Here is a 13,584-nt window from a genome sequence, read left to right on the forward strand (position 1 = left end):
TTTAAATCTTGAATTCTCTATTTATATTTGTATGTAAACATGTGCCCAGCTTAGGATTCAGCCGATGCATGCGTACTGTACTAGTGAACTTAAGCAACCTTTTTTGGGCAAAAAGTGTTCAGGATGATGTAAAAGACGTAGATGTGAATCCTGTATGCGTATATTGTATGTGAGTATGACGGTGGTTTAAATAATGGTAATATTTATATAATAAGTATCGTGACAAATATATAAGGATCTAATTTGTAGACCGAGCACAAAAACGTACCAGATGTACTATATTGGTTCACAGTGTATTACTCAGCCTTCTGCATTACCATAACAGATCATTTAGTAAAAGCTTTAGCAAAATAACTATTCCTTAGATTACAGACACGATTTGCGACTGCAAACAGAAGTTCATTAATATGGATTACGGTGTCGTTAGGTCTGCAAAGCTTACCTTTAAAGGCGACAATAGATCGCATAAGAGTAAAAAGAAGAAAAAGGAAAAACGAAAACGCCCGCATAGTGACGGAAGTGGTTAGTATTAGTCAAAGGATTAATATGAACTGGAGAGATGCATAACGTAGATAAATCGGACTAAATTGGCGAGCATATCCTGTATAACGCAAAACTTATTTGTTTATACTTGACGTAAACGATATCATCATAAAATACAATTCTATCGTAGCTTATCTAATGGTCGGATGCGCTTGATGTCAAAGGTACGTGTTCGAATAGATATTCTAGGTAATTATTTCTTATTTAAGAAAATTACCTAGAATATCTATTCGATTGATTTGATAAACTGTGAATGGAATTGTACATGTGTTTCAAAGCGCCATTTAAATTTGGAGTTAGAAACCTTTTTTACTATTTTCTTTCACAAAACGTAGTACCCTCAAGAAAATGCGTATTACTTAAGCAACTAGAACTCCAGCAAAAAAAAAGAACATCCGTAAGCATAGCTAGTTTTTCGTTTATTCGAGGCAAGAGATTTTAGAAGTATGTACCTATTTACCATCGTATCAACAATCAATTATTTTCAGATTTGGAATTAGTATATTATCTTAACGGGTTAATTAGATTACATTTTTGGGTCATTTTAAAATAGATGTTCTAAAATATGGAAAACCTGTTGAGTCAAAGTTGTTTGGTCAATTAAGCATAGTTTAATTGGGCTTCTTAGGTGAGGACAAGCCAAGCTCGTCGGATGGCATTAAAGGTTGGAAGATAGCTCACGACATTCTGGATTTACGTGGTTGCGTGGCTATTAGATGGTCCGATGGACGATTCGTTGGCGCACGAAATTCTGGTGCAGTCGAATTATGGACAAGTGAAGATGACCCCGCCCCAGAGCCCGCTCAAATGTTCACGTTATTACGTGCCAGCGACAATCAATTAGCCATTAAGACAGGCTATGGTAAATTTATCTCGCCGGAGGGTGTTGATTGTAAGTTACGCGCGGTTACTGAAGCGGTCGGGCTTCTCGAGCAATGGCAACCTGTGTTCCAAGACGGGAAAACGGCGCTACTTTCTGGAGCGAAGAGTGGGTGCATACATTAATAGTGTTTGAACTAAACAGTAAAATGCGATTGATTTGACGCAATTAATCATTGTCAGTAGCATATATATCCAGTATTTTCTTTGTCTGTACTCAGGAGAGTCTCAGTGTTTCATTCAGGTTTTTTTTCTGTTCCAAATATTTACGTCAGCGTAACTATGGGTGCACCTTTTTGTTCACAACATGTATAAATTGATTTAATAGAAATGTAGATGTACAGCTTTGGCTTGAGAAGACTCGATACTAAAATAACAAAGAAGCTAAATTGGGCAGGCCACTTAGGTAATCATTTTACTAATCTTATTAGTTGTCTTTGGTTAGTTTTTGATTAGAGTATATGCATCTTTGTTATAAAATTACATTAAAAAAGAAACATTTCAAATTGACATGAAACATCAGAAACAGTACCTGAATAGCTTGGCGAAGTTGATTTAATTTAAAAAAATAAAATAAAGCAATTCATTGAAAGAATTTACTTGCGAGTTATTATTTGTAACTATTCTTTTTTTGTCTCATTTTAGATAATTTCGTAACAGCTTGCCGCGGCGAGCTGTTTGCGTCTGTTTCCACTGTAAAGGGCGACAACGAAACATGCGAATTCCTCTACGAGGCATCGGGAACTGAAGATCAAGAGGCTATCAAAAAGAGTAAGATCGCTGATCCTAGAAAGGTAAGATCTTACGCAACTTTGTTGCTCCCCAAATTATTTCATCATTGTATCTTTCATTCACATTAACAATGAAAAATTTATATTCGAGTTACAGTAGGCAGCTTACTTTTACAGTGTTTAGGAATGTGTGTACATATATATATATATATATATATATATATATATATATCAGTGAAAAGTGGGTTTTAAAAGTATTAGATTACCTTATTGTTCCACACCTATTAATTTAAATAATCGAATAGAAAGTAATCGTCTAAAATAAAAAGCATTCTGTCAGAATAAAGAATCGTCACACACTACAATTGTGTACAGAATCCAGTAAGAGTCCTTCTATATATTTCTAATAACTTCCATGACTACGAACAGTTAGCATGCTTGAGCGACATCTCGGTGCTCCCGTTGCGAATGGATAAAATAATCAACATGTCGATCGGTCGATGATTAGTTCTTCGCATATTTTAGCGTCCTAAAGCATTATGTTGGATTTTGTCTTTTCTCTTAAGCAAACATTCTATTCAGTTCAACTTGTTTTACAGCCTTTGTAGTATAATTATGAGGTGTTCTAGATTTTTCTTCTGATTTATCATTCAAGCGAACGTGTTCGAAATAACATTTCTTTTGATATTTACTGTATTTTATTTGTTGTGCACAATTGTTCAAAGATCGCCCGAAAAGCCGGACTGAGCAAGGATCGAATTCGGGAGCTGGAAGCTAAAGGCGAAAGCCTCTACGAAGCAATCCTAGACCACCGCGCCAAAGGAAAGAGTGATAAATTCTGCAAGTGAGAACTAAGTCAGAAGTGCGAATTCGACATTCAAAACGAAAGAGTTGCTTCGCCTACCAATAAGCGAAGGTGGACGAGTAACACTTATTGATCTAAGTAAGTTCAACGTTACTTCGTTTCTTTCATTTGATCAAATGTAAGGGAAATTCACATCAAACTAACATTCATTGACGGATTCAGACAAATGATCATAAATGCAAACAATCATGTAATATGAATGTATATCTCCATCTCCTGTTTCCTGTATCCATCTCAGTTTTTAATGTGTCTCATTCGATAGAGAAGCTTTATACTTTTAGTAAACATGACTTGTGTATTATTATATAATGTATAAGAAAATAAATTTATGGAGGATAACGATGAATATTTTTTGGAGTTTATTATTCATTATATAATTTTTTACGGCACGTTTTCAGTCTATATTAGATGTAGTATTTCATCTCTTATTTAGTATCTATATATATTTACCGCCAAGAGATCGGCTTTCAACTTCCCTCTTCATGTGATTTGTGAGAGCCTCCCTGAAACGTTGCATGTGCGGTCAGTAGTCATTTGTCTAGACGCTTTCTTTTTGTTGTTATATCGTTTTAATTTAAAGTTCTAATATAATAATGGAACATACCTGTAGTGATAGATTTAGGTATATTTCAGGTGTTAATATTGTATTTGTTATTTTGAAGAATTTTTAAAGCGCGCCTTGCTTTATTGTCAGAAACACGTCCATGTTGCGTTCTTTAGGGGACGTAAATACGTATGAAAATTTGGGTTGATAATCATATACTTTAAAATCGAATACTATATCTAACTATTATAGTAATAAGTCGTGTGCAAATACTTTTAATCAGCAGGATCAGCTGTATTACAATATTTAAGTTGTGTACCTTGCAGCTTCTAAATCTGTTGGACTACTAGAGCGGTAAAACCTGAAATTCAAGCGAAATAAAACCAGTTTAGCCAAACATGTAGTCTACCACTTGTCAATTAAATTACATCATTCAGTTCTTGCGTTTTAACAATTATTGGTGTGTTCTACATTAAGTAGCACAAGTGCATATAAAAAATCTTGTGTTTTGCCAAATAGTAGAATATGCACGTACCTGGTCGGCCTCTCGAGCATGTTAAATCCGGTCTCGATAGCTTCGGTGTAAGCGCCCTGGTTGTAGAAAAGTAACCACTCGCCTATTTCAAGAGCTGGTAGATTCCACTGTTTGACAATGATGTCTACGCCATCACATGTGGTCCCGTAGATACGTGTGGGTACAAGACCTTCTCCACATGAATCTTCACTATAAACTGTTGACGACTATGATCGAACAAAAGAGGAAACATCAAAATATATGGAAAAAAAAAAAACTGAAATTAGTATCTAAGGGCTTTTTGTCCAAAGGGTGTTTCAGTAACTTATTTTTCAATTAATTCGTGTACCGTCCAGGTTAGGTAAACACCATTTGAACAGTTTATCATAAATGACATGGTTACTGGCGACGACACTAATCACAGCTACTATTTTGTAGCTTTTACGTTCAGGCCACAATGCCCGCTATCTGTACTTATATAGATGTTACGTACCCTACTTTTGTGATATAATTTACAACAAGCTTTCGCACGAAAGCGCAAAATCCATTTTGGAAAAGTTTAGCAAATTGATTTTTTTTATATGAAATATAAATAGTACATTTAATTGCTTTCTTCGAACTACTAGTGGATTTAGCAATTTTGATAGTTTCTGTAGTAGCATTATGTATTGAGAAGCCCTACTGCGCGATGAATCCTTAATTAGCCTACCTTTGGTTTTTTAGCCCAGTTTTGAAGCGTTTATATCGCAAAATTTTTAAGATACGTTAGTAGATTATTAAAGACATCAAGAAATATGAAATATGAATAACTAAGCATTTCGAAGCTTGACATATTCTTTTGCGCGGAAGCCCATATTCCTGCCTACTTTTCCTTTCTTTTAAGGGAGCCTATTTTGCTAATATTTGCGTAGCTGTCTTCCCTTAATGGTGGAGTATTAAAATAATTTTGAACGTATTCCAAAACTCAAAATATATTGATTATGTTTTGCGTCGAAACTTTGCATATATATTTGTGTTTTGTGTTTTTCTCCCTTCAAGAAAACGTCTGAGATACATTCCAGGTTATTATTTGAAACTTGTTATTAATTAAAAATCAAAGCACATGGGCACTCGTACGAGTCACTGCGGTAATATACAAAATTAACCATTAAATTTATTGAAACACCTGCATTGGTTGAATTCGAAGATAATAGTCTCCATACAGGGCCGGTAGAAATGACATATAAACGGAGTCGCTGACGTAAATGTGGTTGATTTCTGAAAATTCAGGAGTTCGCATTTTGACATATGCAGAAATATATACATGCAAAATAAATACCGTAACAGCCGTGTACTCATTACATACAATACACGTGATAGATAAAATGATGACAGGGCTTGTTATTGAATACGTTGTTATTTGGCTGTTAGTGTGAGCAGTTAGTGAAAAACAAGCATCTTCATATACGGGTTTGGTAGAGAAACGTGTATATGGAAGACACAGCTTGTGAGAGAAACGTACACACAATATATGAGTACTCCAATTCTTTGTGTATACAAATATTTTTTAAGCAATGCGAAAGCGAAGAAGGTTTGAATCCTTGAATGCTGAAGACATTGAAGCTGGTTAGCATTCGATTAAACTATGTTAATTATGAATTATTATAATATTTTTTATATTAAGCATGAATTAATGCTATTTAATTTGAAATTTTAAAAAATGCCAATAATAATTGGATTCGCTACTAGATAATGAAAACTCCAATCAAATTGGCTTTTTTTAAGAATTAGGCCAAGGATTTTTACAATTAAATACGATTAACATCTTCACAGGAGTTCATTATTGACGGAATCGAGAGGTGGAAAACTTCCGCAGAAATAAGTGAGGCTATAAGCAGATGAATTGGTGACATAATACAAGCAATATCAAATGAGCAGGTATGCAGAGAAACTCTAACATTTTAATTTTTTTTTTATTAAGACCGTATTACCGTATTTTGGCTCTAACCGGTTTGACTGCAAGAAGGGGATGATTTTAAAATTTGAAAGTAAAAGGCTAAGCCGAAGGAGTCTAAACAAAAAAAAAACCGCTAGTAAACAGAAAATTATTTTTAATATATGCAATTTGAATTACGCACGCTATTATTTAATGCAGCTAATATATGATATTCGATTTATTGTGATTAGTTTAATTAAATTAAAATTGTTTCATCTTTAGTATCATAAAGTATGAAACTTAGTCTAGCAAACTTGATAATTAGGTGTTAGTTTTTAAAATGAAAACGTTTTAAGTATTACCTTAGTGCGCAGGTTATTTTTCGAACAAGAGTATAGACATTGGCAAACGCCTACAAGCGTCTTTTATCCTGGTCTGCATCGAGTTTTGAATGCACACAGGTGATGATGCTTCTTAAAAATGCAGTAACAGGAGGAATAATTTGTCGCAAATAAGCATGATAACCCCCATAGATTATAAGCCTTGTTTTTCTGATGTGGGCGGTGTCATTGTTTGTGATTATTTAGCCTGTAGATGTGTAGAAAATAATTATAAAGCCGGTTCTTGATCCGTTTCTAAGTGGAGTAAAGGTCCCATAACCAATGCAAAAATTACGTTTTGACAAAATAAGGAAACTTCGCGCACAATTCAGAAACGACCTTCTATTTAAGGCATTTCAAATAGACTCAACTCATCTGATTTGAAAGCTGGCGATACCTTCTCATTGATACCTATTCTAAACTTCAACAAGTGAAGTATAATAAATGATTGCGCCTGCGCCTCCATGAAGGCTACACGATAAAAATATATTGTAATACTATTGTAAATACTTGTTTTATGCGATATTAGGTAAATTTATAAGATACTTTGTTGAGAGGCTTCTGCCGTCTAAAGGAGTATATCAGTATTAATATGTTACTCTTAGCGTATTGAGTGTAACACCACGTCGGTAACAGGCTAGAAGTACGCGCGACGTTTCACGCGTACAGCCAATAATACAGCAGCGCCTCACTTACTCTTATAACTTCCAGAACGCTGGTTACGAGGATCACCGGTTAATCAACTATACGAATTACGTACGACTGTGATAAAATCAATACCTAAAGCTCCTTACTGCTATTATATAATAGAGGCTGGTAAGCGGGCCATCAAAATATGGTCTGCTAGAAAAAATTAGATGTTGCTGGTTTAAGCTCGGCTGTGCGTGATCACATATTGATCAAATAAATGCGGCATCAAAGGATGCGTTTGAAGTGCGCACTAAACCTTACGATGTGGTTCTCAAAAAGATACATGTGTTAAGATATAAATATAAAACACTCTCGAAGATATATAATACCACTACTTTCGTGTAACTCACATATTTGGCAAACTAAGAAGAACCGTATCTTTCATCGAACCCTTGTCCAAGACCTGATATTATTAGTTGATTGCATCTAGCATAGGCTTATTATTGTAGCAATAGTACATTATGTGACAAAGATGATGGTGAACAATATATGATGCGATGAAATATGAATGTTTATTTAAGAAGTTGGTATTTTTTTTTTTATATAACTCACCCTTGTAGTTCCTTTTGCCAACCACTCGACAAATGAGAGTAAGTGCTGAACCAACAAAGAAGGTACCGGGCTCTGAGATTAGCTGGTAGCCTGCATCCGAAGGGAATAGTAAATCACTTTCTTTACGGATGCTTTCTGCGATCTGAAAAGAAGGCAAGTGAATGTTTCCCGAATCCTGTTCCAGGAGTTTTAATGCATGAGTATTTTTTATTCTTTCTGGTGTACGCAATGTATCTGCTTTGCTTTATTTCCTTTACGAAATCCTTTATGTTCCAGATTTTGTCATTTGTAAGGATAAAAGAGAACGAAGAAAAAAACATGTACTAGTTTAATCCTTGTGCACCTTGCGAAAATTGACTTCTTGCCCTCGAAACCCTTCGAAGCCGCCTCCAATGTCAATCAGTTTCGGGGAGTATCCAAGCTGGATGGCTTCTTGTTCCGCTTGTTTGCACAGACGAAGCGCGTTTCTATATACGTCGGAACCTTGATTCTGACACCCGACGTGAAAACTATGCTTGCAAGAATATTCCCAAAACGAATGTCAACGTTTATGGTGCTTTACTGTTATAAATCAGTCGTGGTCTTTTAGTAAGAGGTGTTAACACTAGTACGAACGCAACGGTGATAACCCCAAATGAGGTTACGACATAGTAATAATAATACAGGTCTATACTGTTTGCTATATAATAATATATTAACCTGAGATCTTGGCACGTGGAATATTTTCATGTACAATCGGTGTTAATGAAAGCTGTATAATCCAGAAGCCTAATACCTATGAAACATTGAACATAATAATTTCTAAAGTTGTAATTGCTAAGTTTTGGATTTTTTTAATTGTATATTGTTGCAATATTTAATAATTTGTACACAAAGCCAAAGGGTTCGGTAAACATTTACTGACACAGATCTGCTACCTGAACCCAATAACTTTTAACGATAAAGCTCGAGCTTTTTTTAGAAGCTTTTCTGCTTCTTCGGGTAGACATCCGAACTTTTCCGACATTTTGTAACGGTCCGTATTTATAACTTTTAGTCGAAGAATCAGCTCTGCCTCAGAGTAGAATTGTTTAATCTGGAAACATATACAGGTATTAAATAGCATTTGGATGAAGAGAAATGATGCAAATTAAGTTTTTATTTGTTACTGGAATAAGCTTAATTTGAAGAATATTGATATGAAGCTATTTTCTGCGCATACTATCTGCGTACTTCTGCATACACTGATTACTCTAAAACTATTTAACAATAGAATATTACTTCGACCTACGATCTACTTTTTGTACTTACTTATTTAGATTTGCTTGTTGTAAAATACAAGATGATTTCGACCAAAGTTCTATGTTTTAGACGAAATAGCATTGAAGCACACGTTACGTGTATCGGTGTGAAAGTCTTCCAAACCTTATCTAGTTCAGCAGAGTTGTCGAAGGTCATCCTAGCTACTCCATTATTCTTGGCGTATTGAAGATACGAAGGTGACTTCACTGTGTGCGCATAGACGATACGGTTAGGAGAAATTCCCATCGAAAGAACTAAGTTGATCTCATTACGAGTAGCACAATCAAATCCAAGCCCATGTTGCTGGAAGATACTTAGAATTGCCACATTCGCATTACATTTCACCGCTGCGTACGACAAATCGAGCCGCAATGCATAACAAACAAACAAACAGATCAAATAATAACATAAATGAGAAACGAGTTAATAGCATTCATGGACCTCGACTAGTAATTGCGAGTAAATTAGATGCAACAAACAATAGAAAAAATAAGGACATATTTGATGATGATGATAAATTTTCCGCAGATGTGTTAGTTTACTTTAATAGTTATTTTTTTGATATTTGCATTATAATTATTATGAGAGTTTGCGGCACGTTCTTGTTGCTGCACATATGTATAGTAGTTTTAAAGCTAGCCTTTGTCTATTGAAAGCTGTTAATTGTTGGCTCTAAATTTTTTTTGTTCTTCATTTTTTTGCTAGCCTAAAAGCGTCGCGCCTTAGACATCGAAAAATCTTAGGCAAGAAAATAAAAAATCGATTAACCTTGAACTAGCTACGCTTTTAACCGACCCTCACCTCGCCGTTTACGTACGTTGGTAAACTATATAACTCACTTCAACTACCGCCCGGTCTATAACTACCAGAGATGGTGCCGTTCTATGGGTGCTGAATCGCTTCGCCGTTACTATTGGTGAACCCGTAAAATCGTCGTCGATTACACCGACGGGATTTCAGTGTAGCTTCAAAGTCTGCTTGTTTGAACCCCTAGCCAAACCGTCGTTAATTGGCCTTTTGACAACCCAGCAAGTTTAGAGGAACTCATTTGGCTCGAACTCGTTCTCCTCTTCGTCAACTAGCTATAGCTCTTTTCCCAATATACTTTGAGCCAGCTTCGGTTTTCGGTAAGAGCCATTCCAACAAAAGAGAAGACTGGTAAAGATATCAAAATTAACAGTCCATACATACAGTTTGCTAAGTTACGTACCAACTTTAAAAGTTGGTTTTAAAGTAAACTTTAAAAGCATCCGGCTCGAATAGATGTTGCACTAGTGGAAATAAGCACTGTAAAGAAGCATATCGTTCTTCCAATCGAAGATTTATAGTGAACAGACACTTCACAAATCTGCTTACCGTAATGCGGTCGTACTCTCGGCAGCACTTCGTTCCACAGTTTAATTTTATATCTGAGATCATCCAAATCAATTACGTAGAATGGTGTCTCTGCGTCTGATCTCTCAGCCGTAATTTTACGGCTGAGAGTGACTATTGGATCCATTGAAGAATTACACGTTGGCCATAAGGCGAATTGTGGAACACTCTCCATCGCCTTATTATTAACACACACAAACGACCCAGAATGTACACGTTTATCAGAGATATATATATATATAGTCTTCAGATGAATTTTTATTAACCGGAAGATTATTTGGCCACGGCCTCCGTATGCACTTTGCACGACCTACGGACAAATCGAAATAAAGACTGATATTATGATTTCGTCAAATATAAAAATTTTAGTAAGGCGTTTTTGAAAAGCCTATTTTCAACTATTAGTGCACGGGCAATCAAACAGGTATGACAAAAATAAGCCTGTGTTAAATTTGAGGGGCGCTACATTTCGACGGATCGGCAATACCACCCGTTAGAACTCGACAATATCACTCGATAAAACTTCCGCTAAGCTGTACATTTATCCCACAAGCGCGTCGTTTCTAATGTGATAGCACCTGTTTAGATAAGCTATCTTAAGAATAATATCGTAATAAAAAACGATAGTAAAATTAATCAAAACGAGGTAAGAAAACGCACAGTAGATTTAGCAAAAGAAAACAAGTCTGGACATGGTGGTGAAAAGCAACGTACTATTATTAAACCAACGATTTCAAATTATTGCGGCAATCAAAAAGTCCTAGCAGAGGTCCCTTAACAACCCGCGTAAAGCTATGTAAGCTTCAGAAAGATTAAAATGATTAATTAAAAAAGAGTCGCATCGTCATTTTGTGTCTATTGGCACAAGGCCTCCTTCCATTTATACAAATAAAATTGTGTATGGTTTTGGACCCAGATTTCTGTAACTTATGTGTCTCATTTATTTGAACTGCACAATCGAATACCTCGAATAATAAAATGAGGATAATTTAAAGAATTTTCTGTAGATACTTGTGCTATGAAGTCCTAAACAGTTGGATTGACAACATCAAGATTGCATACTGCACCTATCTTAACTTGAAAGATTTCAGGCGATGGTGAATTAAGTTTTCAGGTAAAATGAATATAAAACCCTTTTTAGCTTCGTCTTTTGTTATGTAATATATGTATTCTATACAACAAATAATCTTAGACGTTCTACAGTGCCTGCAGACCAGATCTAGTTCATTCGTTTCACAGTCCTATAATGCAATCGTTCAAAGGAATGTTTTCCAGTGCTGATCGGAACGTCTTAGCAATTCTGGCACGACAGAATCGGATTGATCGCCCTGTAGAATAAACTACGCTTCAATAAACATGGATTTTTGTCTCTGCATTAGAAGCTTCAGAATAAAAATCGTAACGAATAAAGAAAGAGTAGAGCGCCAATAACGCAAACAGAAAGAAACCGCAGCTGTGGCACGCTGGCATAATATTCAACGCGCTAATACCGTTTCTAGAATTCCAACCGTTTTTAACCCCACCAAACGACACTAAGTTGAACTGCATTACTTTTGGTATGGCACTAACAATATGTTCAACATCATGTTTGTACTTGCAGTAATTCTCATTTTGTTTTCTATTGATTGTTATAATAAGTGTACTAATTATTGCAATTGTTACGTTTTTACTAAACAATCATGCCAGATTATAGCAATGCGTATAGTGCATATCTGTGATGCCAACATGTGCAAGAGTTTCAACAAGAGATTTCGTGTTTTCATATAGAGAAGTTGTAATGGAGGATATCTAGTTGTCCGATATAGGAACTCATCAGACGAATCCGAACGTCCGGTAAAAGGCAGGCTCAACAAGAGCAAATTTTTTTGTCTTCAAACCGTTTGCTACTGACCAGTAGATTTAATGAATGAGCCGTCTCCCTGTTATAATACGTTTTTTTGAAACGTAATGAGAATATGTGGGCCATTTCCACCCCTGGCATAATTGACGATCATCACATCTGTCATGCTTAGACTTCTTTTTAAGAAACCGAATCTCAGCCGGCAAACTCTAAGGTAGCGCAAGAAGTTGACAAGGCCATGTTATAGCAGAGATAATAAATTAAAAGCTGCTGGGGAATTCTAAGTGGCAAAATCTACTACGCAACGCATATTAGGCCCATTTCATGTAACAAGTTCCGTTGGTTGAGCTCAGAAATTAGTAGTCTCTAAAGATCTTTCTACTTCTTCTACGCTCTGTGTGAAATTTACCGGTCACTATTTAGAAATTTATAGAGCCAATGCTAGTATATTAATCAAAAGTCAGCGATTAACATTGTATAGACTGTAGGGTGTAATAACTAAAACCTTAACTTTTTGCTTCGTTAAACAGAATTTATTCAATTTCTAATATTAGGAACACATTTTCACTTTAGGCATTCTCATAGAAGGGCTCATTTTAGTTGAATTGAACTAAATTGAAAGTTCATGAAAGTCGGAGTTACAACTGCTGCTAACATTAAGAATGCTTTTCGCATAGAACTTACCGGTTTGATGACAACGAACTAAAAGACTTTGCAACGAATTATATATAAAACAATGGCCAAGCAGAATCATAGACGATATTGTCAATCGACCATCGACAGCAGTGTACAGTGACGAAAGTATCTATCCTTGTTACACCTTCGATTTGCTGTGGAAAGAGTAAATCCTTTTGAAAAGAATTAAGTTAACCAGGCGTCTGATAGCATGCGCCACAGATCGTATCTCATGTCGTCGAACCCCATTGTCTTACCTAACGTATCTCCATCAAAATGTTAACGATGGCATTTTCAAAAAAATGTTGACAAATGGTGCGTCGAAAAAATAGATAATGGTGTCGTTGGGTGGCGTGACATTAAATTTATTTCAAGCACGCTTATTCTTAGCCGGATAAGCAGCACCGTTTAGTTAAAGATTTATTTAACTGACTATGATTATGTTTAATTACTACTAGTATTATTATGTAACGAAATAGGGTGCTATCTAAAAGACTGATTGACGTACATGAGAGCGACGTTGGGCACTTAGTTGAAGAAGCGACCGATTACTGAAAGGAAAAATATTTCGAGCGCCGAGTATCACTAACGAGAACGAACCATAACAGAAAACGCGTACGTCAGTCCCATCTTTCTCAGAGAATTTCATATGCTTCAGAATGGCAAAATTGTCCAGTTTACACGTATTCTACGCACCAGAAAAAAAACACGGCAAAAATCTTAAGCAAGAGATGTAAAGTGAGAAGTAAGGTAAGAAGCGGAAACACTAATGCTTTTGCATCTGTAAATTACACAAATCAA

General features: G+C 35.7%; 2 protein-coding genes across 6 annotated transcripts in view; one reads left to right on the forward strand and one right to left on the reverse strand.

Annotated features, from left to right (window-relative positions):
- The window catches only part of FRG1 (FSHD region gene 1), a 14,246-nt gene continuing 662 nt past the window's right edge, over nucleotides 1-13,584 (forward strand). The window contains exons 1-7 of one of the 4 annotated variants that reach the window (XR_002685884.2): nucleotides 1-169; nucleotides 373-522; nucleotides 1,172-1,531; nucleotides 2,068-2,216; nucleotides 2,879-3,096; nucleotides 5,889-5,993; nucleotides 7,083-7,321. Coding sequence is in view for 1 of the 4 variants with exons in the window: in XM_022849502.2 (XP_022705237.1) it covers nucleotides 155-169; nucleotides 366-522; nucleotides 1,172-1,531; nucleotides 2,068-2,216; nucleotides 2,879-3,001 (804 nt within the window). In the remaining 3 variants the exon portion in view is untranslated. Of the gene's footprint in view, nucleotides 170-365; nucleotides 523-1,171; nucleotides 1,532-2,067; nucleotides 2,217-2,878; nucleotides 3,365-5,888; nucleotides 5,994-7,082; nucleotides 7,322-13,584 lie in introns of those variants that run through there. The other 3 variants (XR_002685882.2, XR_002685883.2, XM_022849502.2) reach the window with 3 other exon arrangements.
- Nucleotides 3,355-13,380, reverse strand: LOC111269696 (ornithine decarboxylase). Of its 2 annotated transcripts, XM_022849494.2 has the most exons (10): nucleotides 12,793-12,899; nucleotides 10,251-10,578; nucleotides 9,018-9,241; nucleotides 8,531-8,688; nucleotides 7,957-8,122; nucleotides 7,614-7,755; nucleotides 5,242-5,333; nucleotides 4,098-4,303; nucleotides 3,882-3,923; nucleotides 3,355-3,521 (listed from the first exon to the last, which is right to left on the reverse strand). In XM_022849494.2, the coding sequence occupies exons 2-10, from the start codon at nucleotides 10,441-10,443 to the stop codon at nucleotides 3,455-3,457; spliced, it is 1,290 nt and encodes a 429-aa protein (XP_022705229.1). In that variant the 5' UTR covers nucleotides 10,444-10,578; nucleotides 12,793-12,899; the 3' UTR covers nucleotides 3,355-3,454. The 2 variants fall into 2 exon arrangements, with proteins under 2 accessions (XP_022705229.1, XP_022705230.1); XM_022849495.1 differs by lacking the exon at nucleotides 10,251-10,578 and having other exon boundaries at nucleotides 12,793-13,380.

The sequence above is a fragment of the Varroa jacobsoni genome, unplaced genomic scaffold (genome assembly GCF_002532875.2).
Source record: "Varroa jacobsoni isolate VJ856 unplaced genomic scaffold, vjacob_1.0 scaffold_1407, whole genome shotgun sequence".
Classification (NCBI taxonomy): Eukaryota; Metazoa; Arthropoda; class Arachnida; order Mesostigmata; family Varroidae; genus Varroa; species Varroa jacobsoni.